The sequence below is a fragment of the Stenella coeruleoalba genome (genome assembly GCF_951394435.1).
Source record: "Stenella coeruleoalba genome assembly, chromosome: 5".
Classification (NCBI taxonomy): Eukaryota; Metazoa; Chordata; class Mammalia; order Artiodactyla; family Delphinidae; genus Stenella; species Stenella coeruleoalba.
This window is the reverse complement of record NC_137150.1, coordinates 39,179,407-39,201,636: the sequence shown is the minus strand read 5'-3', so window position 1 is coordinate 39,201,636 and position 22,230 is coordinate 39,179,407. Positions and strand designations below refer to the sequence as shown.

At 42.4% G+C, this 22,230-nt stretch overlaps 1 protein-coding gene across 1 annotated transcript in view; it reads left to right on the top strand.

The window, feature by feature from the left end:
* The window catches only part of RARRES1 (retinoic acid receptor responder 1), a 42,201-nt gene extending 22,134 nt beyond the window's left edge, over positions 1 to 20,067 (top strand). The window contains exons 2-6 of the mRNA XM_079922012.1: positions 5,011 to 5,073; positions 7,483 to 7,666; positions 11,207 to 11,343; positions 18,802 to 18,864; positions 18,944 to 20,067. Coding sequence (XP_079778138.1) covers positions 5,011 to 5,073; positions 7,483 to 7,666; positions 11,207 to 11,343; positions 18,802 to 18,864; positions 18,944 to 19,093 — 597 coding nt within the window. The 3' untranslated portion in view covers positions 19,094 to 20,067. The remainder of the gene's footprint in view (positions 1 to 5,010; positions 5,074 to 7,482; positions 7,667 to 11,206; positions 11,344 to 18,801; positions 18,865 to 18,943) is intronic.
* Positions 20,068 to 22,230: the final 2,163 nt, after the last annotated feature.

The following is a 22,230-nucleotide window of genomic DNA, read 5'->3' as shown; positions in this document are numbered from 1 at the left end:
GTGGACATAATAATGTCCTAATACAAAACATGTATTCTAGTGATTATTTCTGATCTTGAGTGATGTGACTGGTCAGTTGACCTGCTGGTTAGGACTTACATCCACATCTGTCCACCATAAACTTCCCTCCATTTCCGCTGTCCCCACCCTGGTTCATCCACCCCCTCAACGAGCCTCCTGGTCTCTGCATTCACTCCGGACCCCTCCTCACTCCAGCACCACCAGTTCTCCATGTGTGGGCTAGAAGGATCTTTAAAAATCTCATTCCTGTTCGTGGCTTCCCGTTTCTCTTAGGAAGAAACTCTTACTGCAGCCTGCAGGGGACGGCCCCTGAGCACCCGGCCAGGGCCAGCCTCTTCCGGATCCTGGCTCCCATCTTTCTGCCCTCTGCCCCCCAGCTGCTCCCCAGCACCTTCAGCCCCATCTTCCCTCCATGTGGAATGTTTGCCAGCCCCCCACCTTCACCCTGACACCCCAAAGTCAATTCCTTCTTAATGATCAGAGTTCAGCTCAAATGTCACATTGCTGATCCCCAGACTAGATCACTTCTCCAGTTATCCTTTCATAGCTCTTAAGTCATCCATGATCATATAATCAGTTCTACAGCCATCTCTTTGAAGTTCTCTTCCTGTCACCTGACTGCCCTGAGGGCGGCTGTGACAGTCTGTTCCCTGTCGTCACCTAGCCCTGCGCTCACACGTTCAAAACTCCTGGGGTGGGTGTTGAACTACAAAGACCTCTTTATCACAGGATAGTTTAATCAAAGGCAGCTGCAGGGAACTCACAGCCCTAAAATGTCCCGAGGAGCGTGAGACACTTTGTCCCAGACAGGGAGGCCCTGGCTGGTGCTGCTTTGCCCAGGGCCTGAGGCTGCCACCTTATCTCAGGAGAACCAGCAAAGCTGCCTCAGGGGAACTTGTGGCTCAGAGGAAGGGAGCGGGAGAGGCCTTTGTGGGAGAAAAAAGGGCTGTGTCTTGATAAAGGATAAAGTACAACCAAAAATATAAAAGTCTTATTTTGGACAGAATGTAGATGCCTTTAAGAGTGCCTAATTAAAACAAAAGAAGGAGATCAAATCGGGAAGGAAAAATTACTCTTCAAAAGGACAGCTCGGGGAAATTCCCTGGTGGTCCAGTGGTTAGGACTCCGAGCTTCCACTGCAGGGGGCGTGGGTTCGATCCCTGGTCAGGGGAACTGAGATCCCACAAGCCGCTGTACAGTGGGGCCAAAAAAACCAGACAGCTCCATTCAGCTCACAGCCTTGGTTTGGTTAATCCACTTGTTCCTTTCCCTGCAAAGAATAGGTACTGGTACATCACTTTGCCTCCGTGTGTTTTCAAAAAAATGTTGAGTCAAATAATATCTTAAGTACTTTATTTAAAATATGCGCAGTTATATCAAGAATGAGGCAGATTTTTGTGAATCCTTGTGGGTAGCAAGTAAGTGTGCCCAGTTTATTACCGATGGGAAGATTGGTGGTCCTCAAGATTCTTCTCAGTGAAGACACCTTCCCTGGGGGGGATTGCAGCCAATTCTGTGGCTTCAACCACCACCTCTACTGAATGTATTTTTATGACATGCAGCTGCCTCCTGGCCGTATTCCATGTCCCTGAGCACAAAGAATGTAGCGCCAACCCTGCTGCCCCTCCTCTTCCCATGAGTGGCCTCACCACCCACCCCACTCACCCCCAGCTAGCAGCCTGAGGGGCATCCTGACTCCCGTGTAGGAGGCTGCGCTTAGACCCCTAAGTGGACGGGAAGGGCAGACTCCTAGCGTGCATGCAGCAGGCCAGAGGGCCCTAGGACTGGCGCAGCAAGCAGTTTAAGCTTTAGACCTGCCGGCTGGCGGAAGTGTTGCCTCCTTTGAGTCTCAGCTGTTGGTGCCCGAGTGGCTCGGGTGAGTTGTTCCATGTGTCCCTCTAACTCGGGTGGGGCGACGAGGACACTGAACTTTAGGAGACTTGGAGACGGATGTATGGAGCGCCTTGTGCAGCCACTTTCGTGCAGGCCCTGTTTACACCCTTTAATGATTCACTGCGAGCTCTAGGCAGGAGAAAACCAATGTGAAAACAAGCTAGATGGAGTCTGTATCTCAGCCTTCCCTAGCCGCATCCTCGGGCCAGACCCTGCTTTCCAGCACAGTTCTTTCCCTCCCTGATGTGTATACGTTTTGTTTTCTTTGTTTTTGCATTTTACTTTTTTTAATTTAATTTTTATTTCATATTGGGGTATAGTTGATTTACAATGTTGTGTTAGTTGCAGGTGTACAGCAAAGTGTTAGTTATACATATATCCATTCTTTTTCAGATTCTTTTCCTGTATAGGTTATTACAGAATATGGAGTAGAGTTCCCTGTGCTATACAGTAGGTCCTTGTTGATATCTATTTTATATATAGTAATGTGTATTTGTTAATCCCAAACTCCTAACTTATCCCTCCTCCCCACCTGTCCCCTTTGGTAACCATAAGTTTGTTTCTGAAGTCTGTGAGTCTATTTCTGTTTTGTAAATAAGTTCATTTGTATCATCTTTTTAGAGTCCACATATAAGTGATATATGATACTGTCTCTGTCTGACTTACTTCATTAGTATGGTAATCTCTAGGTCCATCCATGTTGCTGTAGATGGCATTATTTCATTCTTTTTTATGGCTTAGTAATATTCCATTGTTTTTAGGTACCACATCTTCTTTATCCATTCATCTGTCGATGGACACTTAGGTTGCTTTGAAGTCCTGGCTATTGTAAATAGTGCTGCAGTGAACATTGGGGTGCATGTGTCTTTCTGAATTATGGTTTTCTCAGGGTATATGCCCAGGAGTGGGATTGCTGGGTCATACAGTAGTTCTATTTTTAGTTTTTTAAGGAACCTCCATACTGTTCTCCATAGTGGTTGTACCAATTTACATTCCCGCCAACAGTGTAGGAGGGTTCCCTTTTCTCCACACCTTCTCCAGCAGTTATTGTTTGTAGACTTTCTGATGACGGCCATTCTGACCAGTGTAAGGTGAACCCAGGCCCTCTTCAGTGAAAGTGCCAAGCGCTAACCACCGGACCGCCAGAGAATTCCCATGTATCCTGCAACTTTACTGAATTCGTTGATTAGCTCTAGTAGTTTTCTGGTGGCATCTGTAGGATTCTCTATGTATAGTGTCATGTCATCTGTACACAGTGACAGTTTTACTTCTTTTCCAATTTGGATTCCATTTCTTTTTCTTCTTTGATTGCATGGCTAGGACTTCTAAAACTATGTTGAATAAAAGTGGTGAGAGTGGACATCCTTGTCTTGTTCCTGATCTTAGAGAAAATGCTTCCACCTTTTCACCATTGAGAATGGTGTTTGCTGTGGGCTTGAATAGGTTTTAATAATGCTAAAAAGAGTGAGCATATGTTGTTGGACTTTTACCCCGACCCAGGCACAGTCGAAGCTCTATTTGTGCCATGTCTTACTCTCCACAACAGCCTAAGTACTGCATTATGTTAACTGGGGCTCCCACAGACTTTGGCATCAAGTTCCAAGTTGATCCCAAACTTTTTTACAAAAAAGAGGCTTTTGTGACCTTGCGCCAGCCTCCCCAGACAGCCTTTTTTCTAGCTTCACTGCCTTCCCTGGAACGCCAGGCCCTGCACCCCATTCCCACATCTTCGCCTGGGCCCCTTGCTCTAGATAAGCCCCCCCTAAACTGAGTGCCCGGCACACGTGCAGCTCTGGCCACATAGATGAGCTGCACTGTTGATATATCTGTTTCCACACAGGAAGTAGGTTTCTGGTCAAGCTGGACTGGATATTCTGTTTCCTTGTATATCTCTGGTGCCTGGCATAATAGGTGGCAAAAAGTGAATGCGAAGACAGACTTGTTTGTATGAATTCTATAATTTGTATGAATTTGTCATTGAAATCAATGTTTCAGCGTATACCAGGGCTTGTTTCAAGACTGAGCATGAGCCCTAAGCAAACTGCTCTCGTACATGTGCTCTGGGTGCCCCCCGCCCCGTCTCCCAGCAATATCCATATATCCACATGTTTAAATATTCTTTACATAAATAATTGCCACAGAATCTCGCCCTCCATCCTCTGGTTTCCCAGAATTTTTTAAAAATCTGTGATGGGAATAGATGATATCTGGTCTACTTCCAATAAGTCAACCCTGTTTGGTTGTTGTGTTCTTGATTCAAGGGAAATTGTTGTTTCCAGAATCTAACTTAATCAACACTATGAAATAACTTCAGCTCCAGGCAGCGGAAGTTTCCTTTCTTCTCTAGAAAACACTCCTTTTACTGAATGGTCACTGTGGTGTTTAAAAAAAAGTTGGCCAATAACATAAAGTTCTTCTAAACAGTCAAATATGCTTCAATGATATGGGTATATATACTCTAAAACTCTGCATTGGGTGCACGTGTGGGTGCCCCCTGCCTACCCTAGGTCCGGGTGTGGCTGCTTCCATACTGTCCCTTTGGCCCCAGCTGAGGTCTCCTCCCAGATGCCTTCCTTGACCACCTTAAGAAAAGTAGCCACTCTGCCCCACCGCTCTCTCTTCACCATCTGAAAACCCATTATTTATTACGGGGTGCACCTTTGTCGCTGGATCCCGTGTTCAGCTGTGAGCGGCAGGAGGGGGGCCGCTGATGGGGCCCAGTGCCCCGCACAGGGCGTGGAGGGGCACTCCACGGCTGGGGAAGGAAGGAAGGAAGGCCCCTGCCTCTCAGCCCTGTGTGCTCATGTCTGTTTCTCATCTAGCTGCTTCCACAAAGCCAACTTGTAGCTTCAGGACCACTGTTTCCCCCTCTCAGCCTCCCTCCTTGTGAGTAGCTGTCAAATCAGCCAGCAGAGTGTCATGATAAGCCCAAAATTTGGGATCTTCTCTCTTTGTAAAAAATCAGCGATTTTATTCAGGTACGAATGCTAGAGCTGCAATTTGCATGTCATGTTATTCTCAGAGAGCGAGCGGTTCTTGGATATGAAGGTGTTAACAGAGCTTCCACGAGGCTAAAGTTCTACTTCTGTGTTTCAGATTAATCAAAAGAAGGAATATAAAGTTGACCTGGTGTTTACCACGGAGCTCTACAATCCAGAGGTAAGTTGCCATGGTTTGTGAAGTGTGCTATTAACAACTTGTATGAATTTTTTTTTTAAGTGAGACTCTTAATATGTAGTGACCTGGAGGTTTGCCTTTTTTTTTTCTTTCCTGCTTTGTTTTCTATTTGTTCTCAAGAATTGAAGACAGCGCTAGGCAGGACCACTTCATGGTCTCACACAGGGTTCCTTTTACCACGTCCACACAGCCGCCGTCCCCTCCTTCCTCTGCCACTGGGAGGGCGTTTCACACCCCCTTTGGACCCGGTGCCCCTCCCTAGCACCTCCGAATCCCCAGAATGATTCACTCTCAAATGCCAACCTTCTCTCCTGTCAGCTGGTGGCATTTCTCGTTAGCGGGCCGGCATAGCACGAGGCCACCTCCAGGAGCTTCCGTGCACAGAGGCATTCCGCAACTCAGAGCAGCCCACGTGCGCCGCAGGCATCTTCAGCCTCTCCTTCTGACCCAGCGGGCCACGGTCACCAAGTTTCCTTTCCCCACCACCTCCCCCTTCGCAAGAAGAGAGGAAACAGAGGACTCATACAGAAATTAGAGCCAGATGGACTTCCCGGGGCTGGGCCAGGCTGGGAGGCAGCACCCGGAACCGGGGTGGAGGGACCAGCCCAAACCCCTTTGTGTGGCGCGGAGTCAGAGCAGGGGATGAGCAGGCAGCATGGGCATTACGGTGTCTCAGGAAGGCGGAGCTTCGGAGAAGGCATAACCCCTCCGGCTGATGCTTCTGGAAGAAAGCTTACCAGCATTCACAAACAAGTTCTGACAAGAAAACACTATGCCAACTTTGCTAATTAACCTAAGAATTAACGTTTTCTTAAAGCATAAGGAAGGTGCTTTTGGTTTCTGTGTTGCAAACGAAGTGTTAGATTAAAGCTAAAAGGAAAACAATTACTAGATTACTTTGACCAACTGTGCTTCTCTGAAGGGCTAGCTAATTGAAATGCTTCCTTTCGGGAGGTAGGGAGAGTTCTTTCATCTTCTGGCAACTGTTTTGATTCTGTGGAGCTGTTTGGGGGGAAAGGGAAAGAAAAACAAAAGGGGACAATACCTATTGCCTTTTCTCTTCCCTGGAAACGGTTTTGACACCAAAAGAGTCCACGTACCAGCCCTGTCTTCTGCCTTTCATAAGCCTCTTCCCCATCGCTCCCTTCACCGTTTTCCTGTATTGCACCGATCATTAGGATTTTAATGTACCACTTAAATTTGCTCTCCTGTAAACCAGCACTACGGGAGAAGACGCTGCCCACTGGAACTCCTATTTCAGTTTTTTTGCATTAGTTCAAGGAGGGGGCTTATTTAGCAGATCCAATTTTAAGTATGGTTTGTTTCATTGTGGGCTTTTTCTTTTTGTTGTCTTAACTGGGACTCCACCCAGTTTAAATGACTGTAAACGTGAAAAGAACTCAGTTGCTCAACCAACCATGTTGTAACAGGAGTTACAGCCCATGGATGGGTTTTGAGTGCCGCCATGAACTCCCTCAGATTCTAGGCTCAGTGGATGGTATGAGTGAATGTGCATTTTTCTGGGAAGCGGTTCCCTGGCTTTTATTGTCGGGTTAAGGAATCAGTGACCTAAAAGAGTGGAGAAGCACCGTCCCAGAAATGAGTTGTACTCTTGATGTCTACTTAAAGCATCCAGCTACCCAGCTCCATGTGTCTCTGGATTGGAAAGTAAGTGAGGGAGATCCCAGAACACTCAGTGTGTCTACCTTTAAATATGAGTGCAAGCAGACTTCCTTCGGTCACTCAGGTAGTTGAATCAGTCCCATTTGGGTGATCTGTCCCTCCACTTCTTCTAGATTAGACCTCGGAGTAGAGAGATGGCGTTCTCACAGAGCTGGGGCCCTGGCATCACACAGACACAGCTCAGGTCCTGGCTTACCACTTACTAGCTGTGAGACATGGAGTAGGTTCCTCTTTAAACTTGTCTTAAACTGTAAAATTGGAATAAGAGGACTGAATTCATCAGGCAGCATGAAGACACTGTCATTTGTGTTGATGGGAATCAGCTTCCTTTTGGTTCAAGTCGGCCAGCTTGAGGGCCAAGTAAGCATTATGTTGGTTGGTCCACGGTAGAGGGGAAAGTACCTCCATCCTAGCTAGAGGTTTGAGCCGAGTAGCACCCACAGATGTCAGCGGTATTTCTTTGGAAGAGGCCCAGCATTCTTTCATAAGGGCACCATCAGAAAGCAGTTTTTTAAATGACAGCAGACTGAAGATTGTTGTGTTTGGCTGTGAGCACAAAAATCATTTTCTACAAAGCAAAGAATACTACATATGGACGCCAGTGCATACCTGCCATGTACGAGGAACTCCCCAATCTTGTGTGTGTTTTTCATTGGAGTGAGTGGGGAGTGATAAGGAACCATTCTAATTCCAAAATCTTTCTTTCAGGAAGGTAAGGAACATCTGGGGAAATGTTCTGCTCGAGTGTTTTTCAGGAACGAGAAACCCAGACCGGCCATTAATATAACGTGTACTCGGCTCATTGAGAAGAAGACAAGACAAGAAGAAGATTATCAGCTCTACAAGTACATGAAGCAACTTAAAAACCTCTTGGATGTTGTCAGCATACCTGGTATGAACCAATATCTGGAATTTCTGTATTCAGGAATGCACGTCATTACTATATCTTAAAAAGAATGATCATGGAAGCAACCTAAATGTCCATCGACAGATGAATAGATAAAGAAGATGTGGCACATATATACAATGGGATATTACTCAGCCATAAAAAGAAACGAAATTGAGTTATTTGTAGTGAGGTGGGTGGACCTAGAGTCTGTCATACAGAGTGAAGTAAGTCAGAAAGAGAAAAACAAATACTGTATGCTAACACATATATATGGAATCTAAAAAAAAAATGGTTATGAAGAACCTAAGGGCAGGACAGGAATAAAGATGCAGACCTACTAGAGAATGGACCTGAGGACACGGGGAGAGGGAAGGGTAAGCTGGGACAAAGTGAGAGAGTGGCATGGACATATATACACTACCAAATGTAAAATTGATAGCTAGGGGGAAGCAGCCACATAGCACAGGGAGATCAGCTCGGTGCTTTGTGACCACCTAGAGGGGTGGGATAGGGAGGGTGGGAGGGAGACTCAAGAGGGAGGGATATGGGGATATATGTATGCATATGGCTGATTCACTTTGTTGGACAACAGAAACTAACACAGTATATTGTGAAGCAGTTATACTCCTATAAAGATCTATGTTTAAAAAATGATTATCTAAAAATGTATCCCCCAAATGGCAATTTAATTCAACTACAGAATGTGGTACACCTGATTATCTGAACAAAATTCACAAGTATCCTTTTCCTGTTTTCCCCCTCGAGTACAATATAGTGACTCCACTGAAAACTATCTGTGCCCCTTTAATCTGCCCACTTCTCATCCCAGACGCAGGGCAGGGCAAGAGCTGGACTCCAGGGAGAAGAGGTGGAGGTCGTTGCAACAGGACCCACACGTAGGGGTGCAGTTCTCAGGGTTGAGTCCAGAAGCTGAGGAGAAAAATTCTAGAGGTTTCTGGTGGTGGCTTTGGAAACTTTAGGTGACGGGACCCCATCCAGGGCCTCTGTCGTGTGCATCATGGCCTTCTGCACCAGGGCCGGGCGAGCTGTCTCGGGGCCTTGCTGGGAGGCTGCAGGGGAGTCAAGCTGATCTCATTTTAGGTCCAGAGCTAATGGGCGGTGGTGCCGTCTCTTATAAGAAATGAGCCCTGCCTCTGAAGTGACTCAGCTGAAGTGCAGCAGAGCCCATTTGCGCTGGCACTCAGCAGGGTCTGTGGACAGCAGCTGACACTTGGCACTTACCGGCAAATCCAATCTCCAAAACCACAGAAGTCATCTCTGGACTTGCACTGGGGTATTAAGCTTGACATCTGACCACCACAGCGCTTCCTGCCCCACTGTCTCTCTCTCAGTTCACTCATTTGCCCGGAGACTGTGACAGGCCCGCGTCAGCATGGAGGACCTGTGGTCCATTTCTGGCTGCATCTGTGTCCCATCCATTACTGAGACTAAGTGTTCTGAAAAACCCGGAGGTGGGATACTGCACCTTGGCGTTTCTCGAATTCAGAAGCTTGGCTCATTCGCATTCTAGTTCTCTGACAACTTGGATTAAATCCTGTTCCAAAGAATTATGAAGAAAGTTCAGAATCTTACATTGTAGTAGCATTTGTTTATATTTAACTGCCTGAAATAAATGGGCCATGACTAATACTTAAAATCTATGGTTATTTAGGGATTGGTCCCCTCATTAGCATTAGTTGGGGAAATAGGGTTTTATATATTCTTCTTAAAACACAAATTTTAGAAATCGTATTGGACCCTTTCTTTGAAAGGGTCTCAGTCCTTTTGCCACAGGGTCTCTAGATTTTGGACGATTTTTAATAATGCAGGTTAACTGGATCCTGTTCAGTTAAGTCCTATATGCCCACAAGGATTATTCTGTAACAGTCTAACTTAACGTGGCTGCTGTGAAGCTTTGAAAAAGCTTTTGCTTAATATAGGGCACGTTTTCATCAACAAAATCTACAAGTTCTCTTGTCACTTTAAATTCAGCAGAGATGTTTAATGGTGCTTATAGCCTGTATATCTAAAATTATCTATTTAAAACTGAAAAGGTTTGGTTTTAGGTAAGTTGAATCAAAACCTATGTTGGAGCAGCCAGTTCAGATCTCAGCAGATGCCATTCAGTATTTAATCAATCCAGGGTATTTGACTGTTGAGCAGTTTTCTCTACAACTGCTAAGTGAGAAGATCTAATCCATTTTAGGCTATCCTTGCTCTGCACTGTTTTTCCCCTAAAAAAAGCAGTTGTCTGGTTTTTATGAAGAGTAGAAATTTCTCCTCTTCTAATGAATTCATAAACTTCCTATAGATGAGCCCAACTACATGACATACAAAAGAAAAGACTGGGGACCTGGGAATAACCAAAGTCCTAAGTGACTCTGTAGCAGTGCTACTGGCATTTATAACTTTCAGTTGTCCTCATTATTCACAGTATTTTGTATAACTAATTTTTCTTCTATGGTAATTCGTTTTGATCTCACAAGTTAAACTCCTAGTGGCACTGTAAGACGAAGGAAGTCTGTCACTCTCTCGCTTCCACACACACGACAGGAATTCAAGGCTCAGCTCAAATCTCATCTCTGTGAAGCTGTCCCCAACCTCTTCAGCCCAAAGAAACCCCCCCCTTCCCTGTGTCCCCTCAGCTCTCTGATGCTCCCTTTTTCTTAAGGAAGGTGTCAGCTGCATTTCCACACTGTCAAGTGGAGGGTAGGGCCTCTCTTTGCATCTCTCACAGCACCCAAGCAATCAGTGAATGCCTTCTGAATTGACTACCACTATAAACCGGCCAAGTCTAGTTCTACCAATACAGAGCAGAATTTATGCGAAAGATTATTTTACTAAGAAGGATTCATTTCCTAATAAGCTGTTCGTATTCCTCACATATTATACTATTATTGGGCTTTAATATACACTATCTCTTTCAAACTGCATAAATGATGGTCCATGAATAGCTCATAAATTACTTGCTAAAATTTGAGTTCCTAAAAGTCACAAGAGGTAATTTATTAGTCATTGTATCCCTACCTATAGCAGTATCTGACACTAAGTAGATTTTTTATAAATGTTTGCTGAATTTAAAAGATTGCAGTTCCAAAAACAATGCCACAGGAAAAACCCACTTGATTTCTTTATGTGGTCAAAAGTGACAGATGCCGCCAATACACAGATTAGCTTTAACGCCAAGGATCAGAGAAGGACAAAGACGTTTGGTAGACTGTCAAAGACCAGCACATTGACTGTAGACCCAAACCAGAAGGTAATGTGGAGAAGATGACTGATAGATGTTTCCATCTAATTAAAAGATTTTAGATTAGAGGTTTTAGATTAACTTTGAGTATCATTATAGCTCTTAGTTTGCATTTATATTGTACAGCCAATAGCCCTTAAACTGTTTTATAGTAGCTTTACTCAGCAGGGCAAGTTGAAGCATGTAAGATTCCATACAATACAGAAACAGACAGTCACACTTCACTACTGAAACTTGTAATATTTTGTCCTGAAAACGTCTTAATATGAATGTACTTTTTTTTGTGCCCTCAGATAGTCATGGACATATTGATCCCTCTCTGAGACCCATCTGGGATTTAGCTTTTCTGGGCAGCTCTTACGTGATGTGGGAAAAGACAACACAGTTTTTACACTATTACATGGCACAGCTCAGCAGTGTGAAGCAGTGGGTAAGAAAAACTGACAATTAACTTGTACCACAAGAGATACAACCAATGCAATGTTCTTAGACTAAATTAATGTGAACTTCTAGATCTGTGGCAAGAGTTTTAATTGCATTTCATTAACTCAATAAATATGTGAATGCCAGGTATGGTTGTGGGGACTGAGGATATAGCACTAAACAAAAAACTCAGTGTAGCTCCCCTTATTGAGACTAATTCTAGCAAGAGAAGAAAGACAGTGAAGCAATAAACAAGTAAACATGTGGTAGGTGCTATGGAGAAAAATAAAGTAGGGAAAAGGGAATGCAGGGTATTGACAGAATTAAACTTTAGTCTAAAGCAAGGCCCCTCTAATTTAAGCAGAGGTGACACTGGAGCAGAGGCCTAAGGGAAGTGAGAGTGAGCCACGCCTCCAGAAGGGAAGGCATTTCAGACAGAGGGGACGGAGGCAGCATTGTGGCTGATGGGTTGGAGAAACAGCAGTGAGGCTGGTATGGCTGCAAGAGATTGAGCACGGGGAGCGTGCCGGGAGATGAGATCGGATAGAGGCGGTCAGTTCATGGAAGGCCATTAGAAGGACCCTGTCTTTTACTCACTACAGGGTTTTTAGCAGAGAAGTGACACGATCTGACTTAAAACAGGATCATTCTGGCTGCTGTGTTGAGAACAGACTGTAGACAGACAAGGGTGGAAGCAAGGAGAGCAGTAATGTATTGCAGTAGCCTAGGCAAGGCCTCGTGGGAGCTCGGACCAGGGTGGCAGCAGTGGATGTGGTGAGAAGTGTTTGCATTTTGAAGGTAGACTGACAGTATTTGTTGATGGGTTAGATATGGATATATCCAAGAATGAGAAAAGTCAAGGATGATTCTTATGATTTTGGCCTGAGTAACTGGATGGAAGGATAGAGTTTTCACTTACTGATTGGGGAAGACTACAGAGGAACAAATTTGCGTGGAAATTAGCTTGAGTTGGAGCATTCTAAATTCCATAACCAAGCAGAGAATTTGTATCGTCATCTGGACATAAGAGTCTGAAGTTCAGGGGAGATGTCTAGGCTGGAGTCATCACCACATAGATGGTTTTTAAAGCCTCAAGAGTGGATGAGATGAGAGAATGAGTGTAAACAGAGGAAGGTTATGTAGGGATTGAGTCCTGGAACACTTCCAACTTTAGCGGGTTTAGAGATATGAGAAAGAAGTGTTTCAAGGATGAGAATTGACTATCTATCAAATGCTGCTGGAAAGTCAAGAAAGATGAGGACCGAGAATTGCCATTAGGTTTAGGCAAGCTGGAAGTAGATGGAGAGCTTATCAAGAGCTGTCTCACTGGCACAGTGTGGGCAAAGTCCTGATTAGAATAGGTTCAGGAAAGAATGGGAGAGGAAGTGGACACTCCATGTCTTTCAAGGAATTTAGCTATAAAGCGGAGTAAAAGGGAGGGAGGGGGCTAGAGCTGGAGGATGCGTAAGCACAGGGTTGAAGGAGGGTTTTCCGTTGTATTTTTAGATTGGGCAATTTAACGGCATATTTATATGTTGATGAGAAAAATCCAGTGGAGAGGGGCAAAGTAGGACTTGTAGGGAAGAGAAGGAAGACTTGTTGGAGTTAACATCTTTGAGGAGATAAGGAGGACATGATCGATCCAGGAGATGACTGGACAAGGGCACAGAGTTCACCTGGAGCAAGGCTTTCAATGTGGCACAGATGCTGGTAGGAGGGTGGGTATCACGTGGCGGCCTGTGGAAGTTCTTTCCTGACTGCTTCTGTCTTCTCAGTGAAAAATGAGGCAAAGTCACCAGCTGAGCGTGAGGATGGAACAGGAGGTGAGAGGGGGTGGGAGTGCGTGGATTCGAGCATCACGCAGCACTGCAGGCCTCTGAAGGTCTGTGGTCGCGAATCTAGAGAAGGGCCAGTCACTCAACTGGTGGGGTGCGGACAAGGAGGTGGCTGAGGCACCTGTCATGTGGAGCGGGAGGGGCACTTCCAGAGTAAACAGTATCAACTACTCAGAGGCAGGCTGAGCCAACCATAAATACACATTTCTAAAAATCGTTTTCTTCACGGGTGGCTGAAGCAGTACATTCGCCATGGATGGAGAGCAGTGAGTATCTTCTGAGTACAAGGAGTTGCCTGGCGTCCAGTCAGCATTATTCATGGTGGTAACAGCTCGGTGTACCTTTCAAAGGCCACTTGTGAAGCAGACAACTGTTTGAAATGTAGTTTCATTCCTTATCGAAATGAACGTTTCTTTCCCCTATGGAGTGGCTTTGATAGAAATGGCCGTGTAATTGACTGCTGTTACACCAGGAGTTAGGGCACAGCACCGATTCTTTGGCTGCAGGTAAAAAGTTTCTCTCGTCTACCAAGACAATCATGTCCTCCACAGAAGGCTTTTCCTTTAACTGAGAAGTTAGGGGAAATTTTTTGTTTAGTGTAGAAAATGGCGTCAAGATAATAGAACTAATTTTAATGAATGTCAGAGGAAAACTCAATAAGAATAGAGCAACAGGGACACAAGAGAAAAACTTAGGATCTTTTAATGGCATTGTTTTCCATTCTTCTGCATTTATAAATGACACATCACCTAAGTAAACACCAGGACGTACTATGGTTTGAAAACAGCAGCCCCGTTTCTCACTCATTCTAGCCAGTCTGTCTTTGATGTCCATCATCTGTCCATTAATATCCCTACAAGTGGGAAAGTGGGGACAAATGTAATTGTAGAGCTAAGAAAACAAAAATGCAGGGGGAACAGGACTTTTAGATTTTTTTACCCTGTGGTGTCTGTGTTTTAGATAAATAGTAATTGAAGATGCAGCTGACTTGGTTGGATCACCTAAGGCAAATGACTTCTTCTCTTAGGGCTACGAAATGAGGGTCAACAAGCTTATTGAGTGAAGCCCTCGAAACTAACATAAAGCTAAAATACGGAAGCAATTGGGAAATTTGGATTAAGGTTGATATGCATTTCAGATTAGAGTTTGTTTTTTTTTTAAAGCCTACAGCACCCAGTATTCCCAGGCGGCCTCCCATCCAAGTTACTAATCAGGACCAACCCTGCTTAGCTTCCAAGATTAGAGTTCTCTTAAATAAAAGCAAGCACATACCCAATAGATTTTCAAATTCTGCTATTTGGTGGCTACTAAAGATTCTTGTGATCTTTTAGAAAAATAAGCAACATAACAACAAGCAAAACAAGCAACAATTTCTAAAAAAGTCACCACAATCAGAAAGTCTAGGGACTGTCCCTGGAGACCAGAAGCAGGACAGTAGGGCTGACAAAGCAAAGACAGAAGCAGGGAGTGACTGGAGGTGGCCCAAGGTAGCTCAGGAATCTATAGGGATTATAGTTTTTTCCAAAAGCTTACTGGGTGGGAATTACTCTCTCTCCACTCAGGGATAATCCAATTGTGTAAGGCAGTGCAGCCTTATAAACTTCACAGCCCCAAATGAACACAGCCTGAGAGAAGAGTGGGCTAAGAAATAGCTGAAATACAAATATAAGACCCATCTTACCGGCAGTTATTGCCTTAGGACTGAAGAACAGATGTCATTCCCAAACCATGAGGACTAAGCCAAGGGCAGGGGAGATACTGATGGCTAGAAAAAAAAAAAGGATAAGGACTTTCCTGACACCCTTTAGCCTTTCTTTAATGTGAACTGAGAAAAGTAAAACTGTTACTTTTCCAGCATTGTTCCAAATCTTATCAGTACCAGATACTGTCAGCATCCCAAACTATCTAACCGGCAGCACATCACTGGCAGCCAGCCCAAGTCTTCACCCTAACTAGAGGCCTCCATCGGCCGACAGTTCATTACAGAAACCATTGTATCTACCTCATTCTGCTAAGAAATCTACTTTTGACTTGACACCATAAAACTCCTTGAAAAGAACATAGGCAAAACGTCCTCTGACATAAATTGTAGCAATGTTTTCTTAGGTCAGTCTCCCAAGGCAGTAGAAATAAAAGCAAAACTAAACAACTGGGACCTAATCAAACTTATAAGCTTTTGCAGAACAAAGGAAACCATAAACAAAACGAAAAGACAACCTACGGAATGGGAGAAAATATTTGCAAACGATGCGACCAACAAGGGCTTAATTTCCAAAATGTATAAACAGCTCCTACAATTCAATATCAAAAAAAAAATCCAATCAAAAAATGGGCAGAAGATCTAAACAGACATTTCTCCAAGGAAGACATACAGATGGCCAACAGGAAAAAGATGCTCAACATTGCTGATTATTAGAGAGATACAAATCAAAACTACCATGAGGTACCACCTCACACTGGTCAGAATGGGCATCATTAAAACATCTACAAGTAACAAATACTGGAGAGGGTGTGGAGCAAAAGGAACCCTCCTACAACTGCTGGTGGGAATGTAAATTGATACAGCCACTATGGAGAACAGTATGGAGGTTCCTTAAAAAACTAAAAATAGTTACCATATGATCCAGCAATCCCACTCCTGGGCATACATCCAGAGAAAACTATAGCTTGAAAAGATACATGCACCCCAACGTTCACAGCAGCACTATTCACAATAGCCAAGACTTGGACGCAACCTAAGTGTCCATCGACAGATGAATGGATAAAGAAGATGTGGTATAGGCACACAACAGAATACTACTCAGTCATAAAAAAGAATGAAATAATGCCATTTGCAGCTTCATGGATGGACCTAGAGATTCTCATACTAAGTGAAATAAGTCAGAAAGAGAAAGACAAATACCATACGCTATTACTTATATGTGGAATCTAAAATATGAAACAAATGAACTTATTTACGAAACAGAAGTAGACTCACAGACGTGGAAAACACACGGTTACTAAAGGGGAAAGGGGGTGGGGGAGGGATAAATTAGGACTTTGGGATTAACAGATACAAACTACTATATATAAAACAGATATGGACTTCCCTGGTGGTGCAGTGGTGAAGAATCTGCCTGCCAATGTAGGGGACATGGGTTGGAGCCCTGGTCTGGGAAGATGCCACATGCCGTGGAGCAACTAAGCCCGTGCACCACAACTACAGAGCCTGCGCTCTACAGCCTGCGTGCCACAACTACTGAAGCCCGCGTGCCTAAAACCCGTGCTTTGTGACGAGAAGCCACCACAATGAGAAGCCCGCCCACTGCAATGGAGAGTAGCCCCCGCTCACCGCAAGTGGAGAAAGCCTGAGCGCAGCAACGAAGACCCAACGCAGTCAAAAATAAATAAATTTATTTAAAAAATAAAATAACCAACAAGGACCTACTGTATATCACAGGGAACTAGATTCAATATCCTGTAATAAACCATAATGGAAAAAATATTAAAAATATGTATAACTGAATCACTTAGCTGTATACCAGAAACTAACAACATTGTAAATCAACTAAACTTCAATTAAAAAAATATCAACTTTTGATAGCATATATTAATAACCTAAGCCTACTTATTCTCTACTAAAACCACACTGGTTCTGCTAGGGATCATTCCTTTTTTTTTTTTTTTAGTGTGGAGGGGAGCAGTAGGGGTAGGGTAGGTCACGAGTAAGTATAAGGAAACCAAATACTTCATTCTGTCTCTAGGAAGATTAAAGTGCTAGGTTATCAGAAAAATGTGACAGTAAATCATCAATTTGGACTATAAGGATTTGACACATGTGATGATTTGAACAAAACCAAGGAGATTATTTCTGAGTATTAAAAATGATGGCTTCCTGGCAGAGCCTTGCTTGGTGTGGGCAGTGCCCCCTGGGTACTTTGCCAGGCTGGGCTGCGCCGTGTCTGGGCTGCAGCTCTTTAATAAGGCCTGGTTTGGTTTGGTCTAAGGGCGCTTCCCCCTGAAGGAGGAAGAATCTATGAACAGAAACATGAGGTGTGTCTCAGGAGCCTTACTGAGGAAGGTCTTAATTAAATGAAGAGGGTGCCCAAACATTATAATAATCCAAATTTTTGTTTGGATTATTAAAAAATGGGTAACACTTGGTATTGAGCAGAAGTTTGTCAGATGGACTTGGAACGCCATGATTTGTTTCAAGCCTTTCTTCCTTTTTGCCTAAAATCTGGGGATTGCCATGATTTCCTTAAACGCTATTTTCAGAAACAGAAAGAGGCACTGTCCTGAAAAAACACTTTATAAGACCAATTTTTTAACTGTAGAAATACATGGTAAACAGACCTTGAGAAAAAGTGCAGGCAGCACAAAAGTCTGAGACAAAAATTACACAGCACAGCAGCCAGCTGTGTCAATATAGTCCAAGGTCAACATCGTCACCAAATAAGAGTCAGACAAGGCTAAATGGACCCCCCAAACCCAGCAATGCCCAACTGATAACTGGAGCCTCCAGAAACCGTTCCTTTAGATAAAAGATGCTAAATTTTCTCTCATGAATTCTGACTTTGCAGCCTGTGTTTTGGATATTTGCTTTCACCATTCATGGGTACACTGCAAGGCAGAAGGGAAACCTACCCAATGACGCAAAGCACCACAGAAAAGAAGTCACTTTCTGATTGATCCAGGCCCTCTCTTGTATCATATCCCTCCAGTACCCCCTCCACCTGATGGAAATTTCACGGCTTGTAAAAGTCTTCATCAATGTAAGCAAAGGGAAGATAAAACTTAATATCAAGTCCTTTTTGTTTTTGCATATTCTTAGTCTCAATGAAAGCCTGGTAGATTAAAATCATAATCCAAATTAATTTTTTTACTCCTTCTCTTCCATTTTTACTAGTAAAGGGATAAGCACTTTTGTGCCCCAACCTTTTCTCCTCAAAACAGTTACTGTCAAAAAGAAAGCAGGAAATCAGTTTAGTCACTCTTAAAATTTATAGAAATCAAGAGAATAAAAGAGCTGAGGGAGACTGCCTGCTTACCTATAAAATGTGCTGGTTTTAGAAGCAGTGTGGTACCGCATGAAGGATGTGGGTGGTGGAGTCAGTAGATCTGGGTTTGAATCCCCACTTGTCACCTACTAGTTGTAACCTCAAGTTGCCTTCCCTGTAAAAGACAGAATTCCATAAGAACATGTATAAAGTGCCTAGCAGAGAACCTGGCCCATGGTGTCCTTCTAGAAATCCTGATTGCCCTGCCCCTTGTCTTACTGCCTGGCATATCAGGGCTATAAATCAGCTTGAGGTGCATATACAGTATCTAGATTCCTTAGCTTGTCAAAAGATTCTCCCTATTCTCATAGACCTTAATCTCCATCAAAACCCATAAACATTAGAGAGAAAAAGTGACAGAAGGACCTTACTAGATTATCATGACAGTGGCAAAACAGTAAGAATCAACAACTTCCACATCTTAATGCAGGATACCACCAAAGGAGATGAGGCTAGAATCAAAGAGGCGGCAGGTGATTCAAGGCACCCATCCACCCATTCAAGGCAGGTGATACAAGATGAGCCTTCCAAATTCTAAGCTAATATAAACCCACACTATCTATCGCACTAACTCTTTCTTTCTTCTTCTAGAAAACAAATGAAGATGCAATTGATTTTGATTATACTGTTCTACTCCATGAATTCTCAACACAGGTAAAACAAAACGGTATATAGAACTGTTTAAACCACAAGTTTTTGCAGATCATAATATTTTAGAACTCTTATTTCCCAGGAAATGATTCCCTGTCATATTCACGTGGTCTGGTACCCTGGCAAACCACTGAAGGTGAAGTACCACTGTCAAGAGCTACAGACACCAGAAGAAGCCTCTGGAACTGAAGAGGCATCAGCTGTGGCACCGACAGAGCTTAGTAATTTCTGAAAAGCAAAAAAGATCTGTTTATACCAAATTCTGAACAAAATGATTATATTAAATAGCCTAAATCATTATTCTAGTAAAATAGCCAAGGTACAAGGCATTCTAATAATTTGGGAAAGCCTGTGATTACAAGTAAATACTCAAAAATTAAAAGATACTGGGATTTTTGGTTTTCGATTGGTTTGGTTTAGTTTTCAACTGTGGGAGCACATGCAAACTGAACTCTGCTCAGTGCTAAACAGTTACTCTGCAGGTTCCTCAGGGTTTCAGCCCTAAAATGTAAAACCAAGTCAGTTAGTGTGTGCTGCAGCTGGACCAGTAAGTATTTTAAAACATAACAATAAAATTGATGGTCACATCTATAAATCTGCATTTCTCAATATTCTGAACATATTGTAGCTAACTATTCTGTGTTGTTAAATTGCTTCTACCTAGTATGTAAAAAAGATAATATATTTCAATGAAAGCAAATTGTAGGGAAAATATTACCTGTTTAAAAGGAACTTTACTATTTTTTATGATTTTGAGCAAGTATTCCTTTTAAATTTGATATCTACTTTTAAATGTGTTTCTAAATAAAATGTGTTACATGTGTTTGTAGAGATTTGTCTATATAGGCAAAATTTGTGCTAAGCTGGAATTAAAGGATATTTATATATTAATAAAAACTTTACAAATAAAAGGAGTGTCTCAGAGATAAAGCCGAGAGTGTCTCAGAGATAAAGCCGAGTGTCTGCAAACATGTATTAACTGGAACAGTGATGTAACTGAAAGTACATAAAGTATTTACAATTTTCATTTGTAAGGACAACTTGGACCCAGTGTTGGCCTAAGTAATTTATAAAAACAAACAATATGTACCATTATCAGATTCGTGGAGTACCTCCCCAAGGCAGGAAGAATTGATCCAGGAAATGTGGCCAGCATTTGCCTCTCAAAATTAGTATTTAATGGAATGCTTATATTCATGTCTCAAAACCCCTAGCCGGGTTCCTTGATCAGTAGCTGGTTAGGAAGCATCAGCCTTTTTAAAACATACCAAAATGTTACCTTTATGTCTGTAGTAGAAAACTGAAAAAGTTTATACTAAATAGAAAAAATTTTAAGACATGGACTCTTACAAAATAAAAGTAAGATGAATTATACTGTTACTTTTTAGCAGAGGCAGATCATGTATTATTCTGTTTAAAACCCCAACCCCTCTGCATTCATCTTCCCAACATCCTCTGGATTTAAGGACTGTAAGTTTTCCAAAGCACTGGAAACAATCATTTAAAGAAAACATCAGATCTCCCACATATATGATAATGCAGAGAAAATACTTTCCCTAAGATATCAAACAATCTAGTGATAAACAATGCCAGAACCAAGTAATAAACTCTTCTAACTGAAGTTCCCTAAATATCTTGGAAAAAAAAGTGCCAAGAGCATTATAAGAGCATATTCAATGTCCTGTGATTTTTAATCTTTCAGTGTCACGTTAAGAGCTAGAAAGGGGTTTCAGCTTTCTTGTCTCAACTTTCTAAAAGTCCTCTCATCGTTGTAAAGGCATTTTAAATTAGTGAGATTAGGCTCACAAACGTGATCATAATTCAATCAGGTAAGGAAGCTAAGGTGGTAACCCTTTAACAGATTTCGGTATAATCGATTATGAAGGTGAATTTACACATATGACATACAAAAAAATTACCTAATTTATAAATTTACAAAACCTATAAGTTAAACCAACTAAAAATTTCTCAATTTCACCACCAGAACATCTTTTCTAGCACAAACTCTAGAACTGCTGACTTGATTTTACTAATACTGATTTTGCTAGCTAACAGAGGAGAAAAATTACTTCATCTGCCTTGACATAAAATGAAAACCTCTAAATTCCCTAAGCCCTCTTTTATTCATTAAGAGTCTAAAGAATTCTGAATCACTCTGACCCAATGACAGTAACAGAGAGCATCACATTTATTTTCCTAATCTCTTTAGAATTTTCAAAAATTTTAAGACCTACAAAATAACACCAGGATTTTGCCTGCATTCCATTTGACTCTACTTATCGTTTTGTTTTCCCTACCTGAGTTATGAATAGTTAGAAGTTAAACAAGTTCTTCTGAAAGTCAGTTGGAAGTTTCTATATTGGCCCTTGAATGAATGACAGTGCTTCATGACATGAGTTTATCACACTGATTTCTCTCAGCTTAGAAAATTCTATGACCTGTTCTGTGACCTTTCCTAACTTTCAAAGTGCTACAATCACTAGCATGCTGCCTGGCACTTATTTGAAAGGATAAATGAATCCATGCTCCCAATAAATTGCCTGTGAAAACATGAACTGTTTCAACGATGCATTACAGTTTTATTTGAAGACGCTTTAAGCAGCAATTAAAGCTCTATTTCAAAAATTGACAGTTCTAGCAATGCACGTAGATGTTTTCTACAAAGGGATATATTCCTACATGTCACAATTTACCACTTACCTGGTGGCTGCCTCACTTCACTGGCATCAATTTTAAGTCTCATCCAGATTTCGAAAGTATTAAAATCTGAAAAATCCTAAAATTTCAGTATTAAATTTTAGTGACTTCACAACGTAAATCTAAGAGTGAGCAAGGAGGCAAGGAATAACAGAAAATTGACTGTACATCTTTAAAGATAAACTTACCAAGCTAAGAACCAATAGCCCAATCACTGACGTCACACAAAAGAATACTAATAATGTGACACATCTGAACAAATCCTGCATTTCATGTTTTGGAGGTACACGTTATACTGCAATGGTCTTTAACCTTGCCTGTATACTAGAATAAGCTGGAAACCTTTTGATCTTGATGCAAAGAATCAGAGTATCTAGGGGTTGGCCTGGGTATTTCTCTTTAAAGCTCCCCAAGTAATTTTTAAAGTGCTGCCAGGGTTGCGAATCAGGGCGATACTGAAGCAGGCCTAGTGCTGCTACCATTCTCCAACACAAATAATACTGTCTTTAAATTAGCCAACAATCATCCTTTACAACAGTAGTATAAAAGAAACCCTCATTTATGAATATTCTCATTAATTTTTTCCTTATACAGACTTTGGCTGGTATGTGGTCTTTACCAACTCTAACCAAACTAATGAGTTAACAAAAGATGTGGACTCTGGTCCTGGAT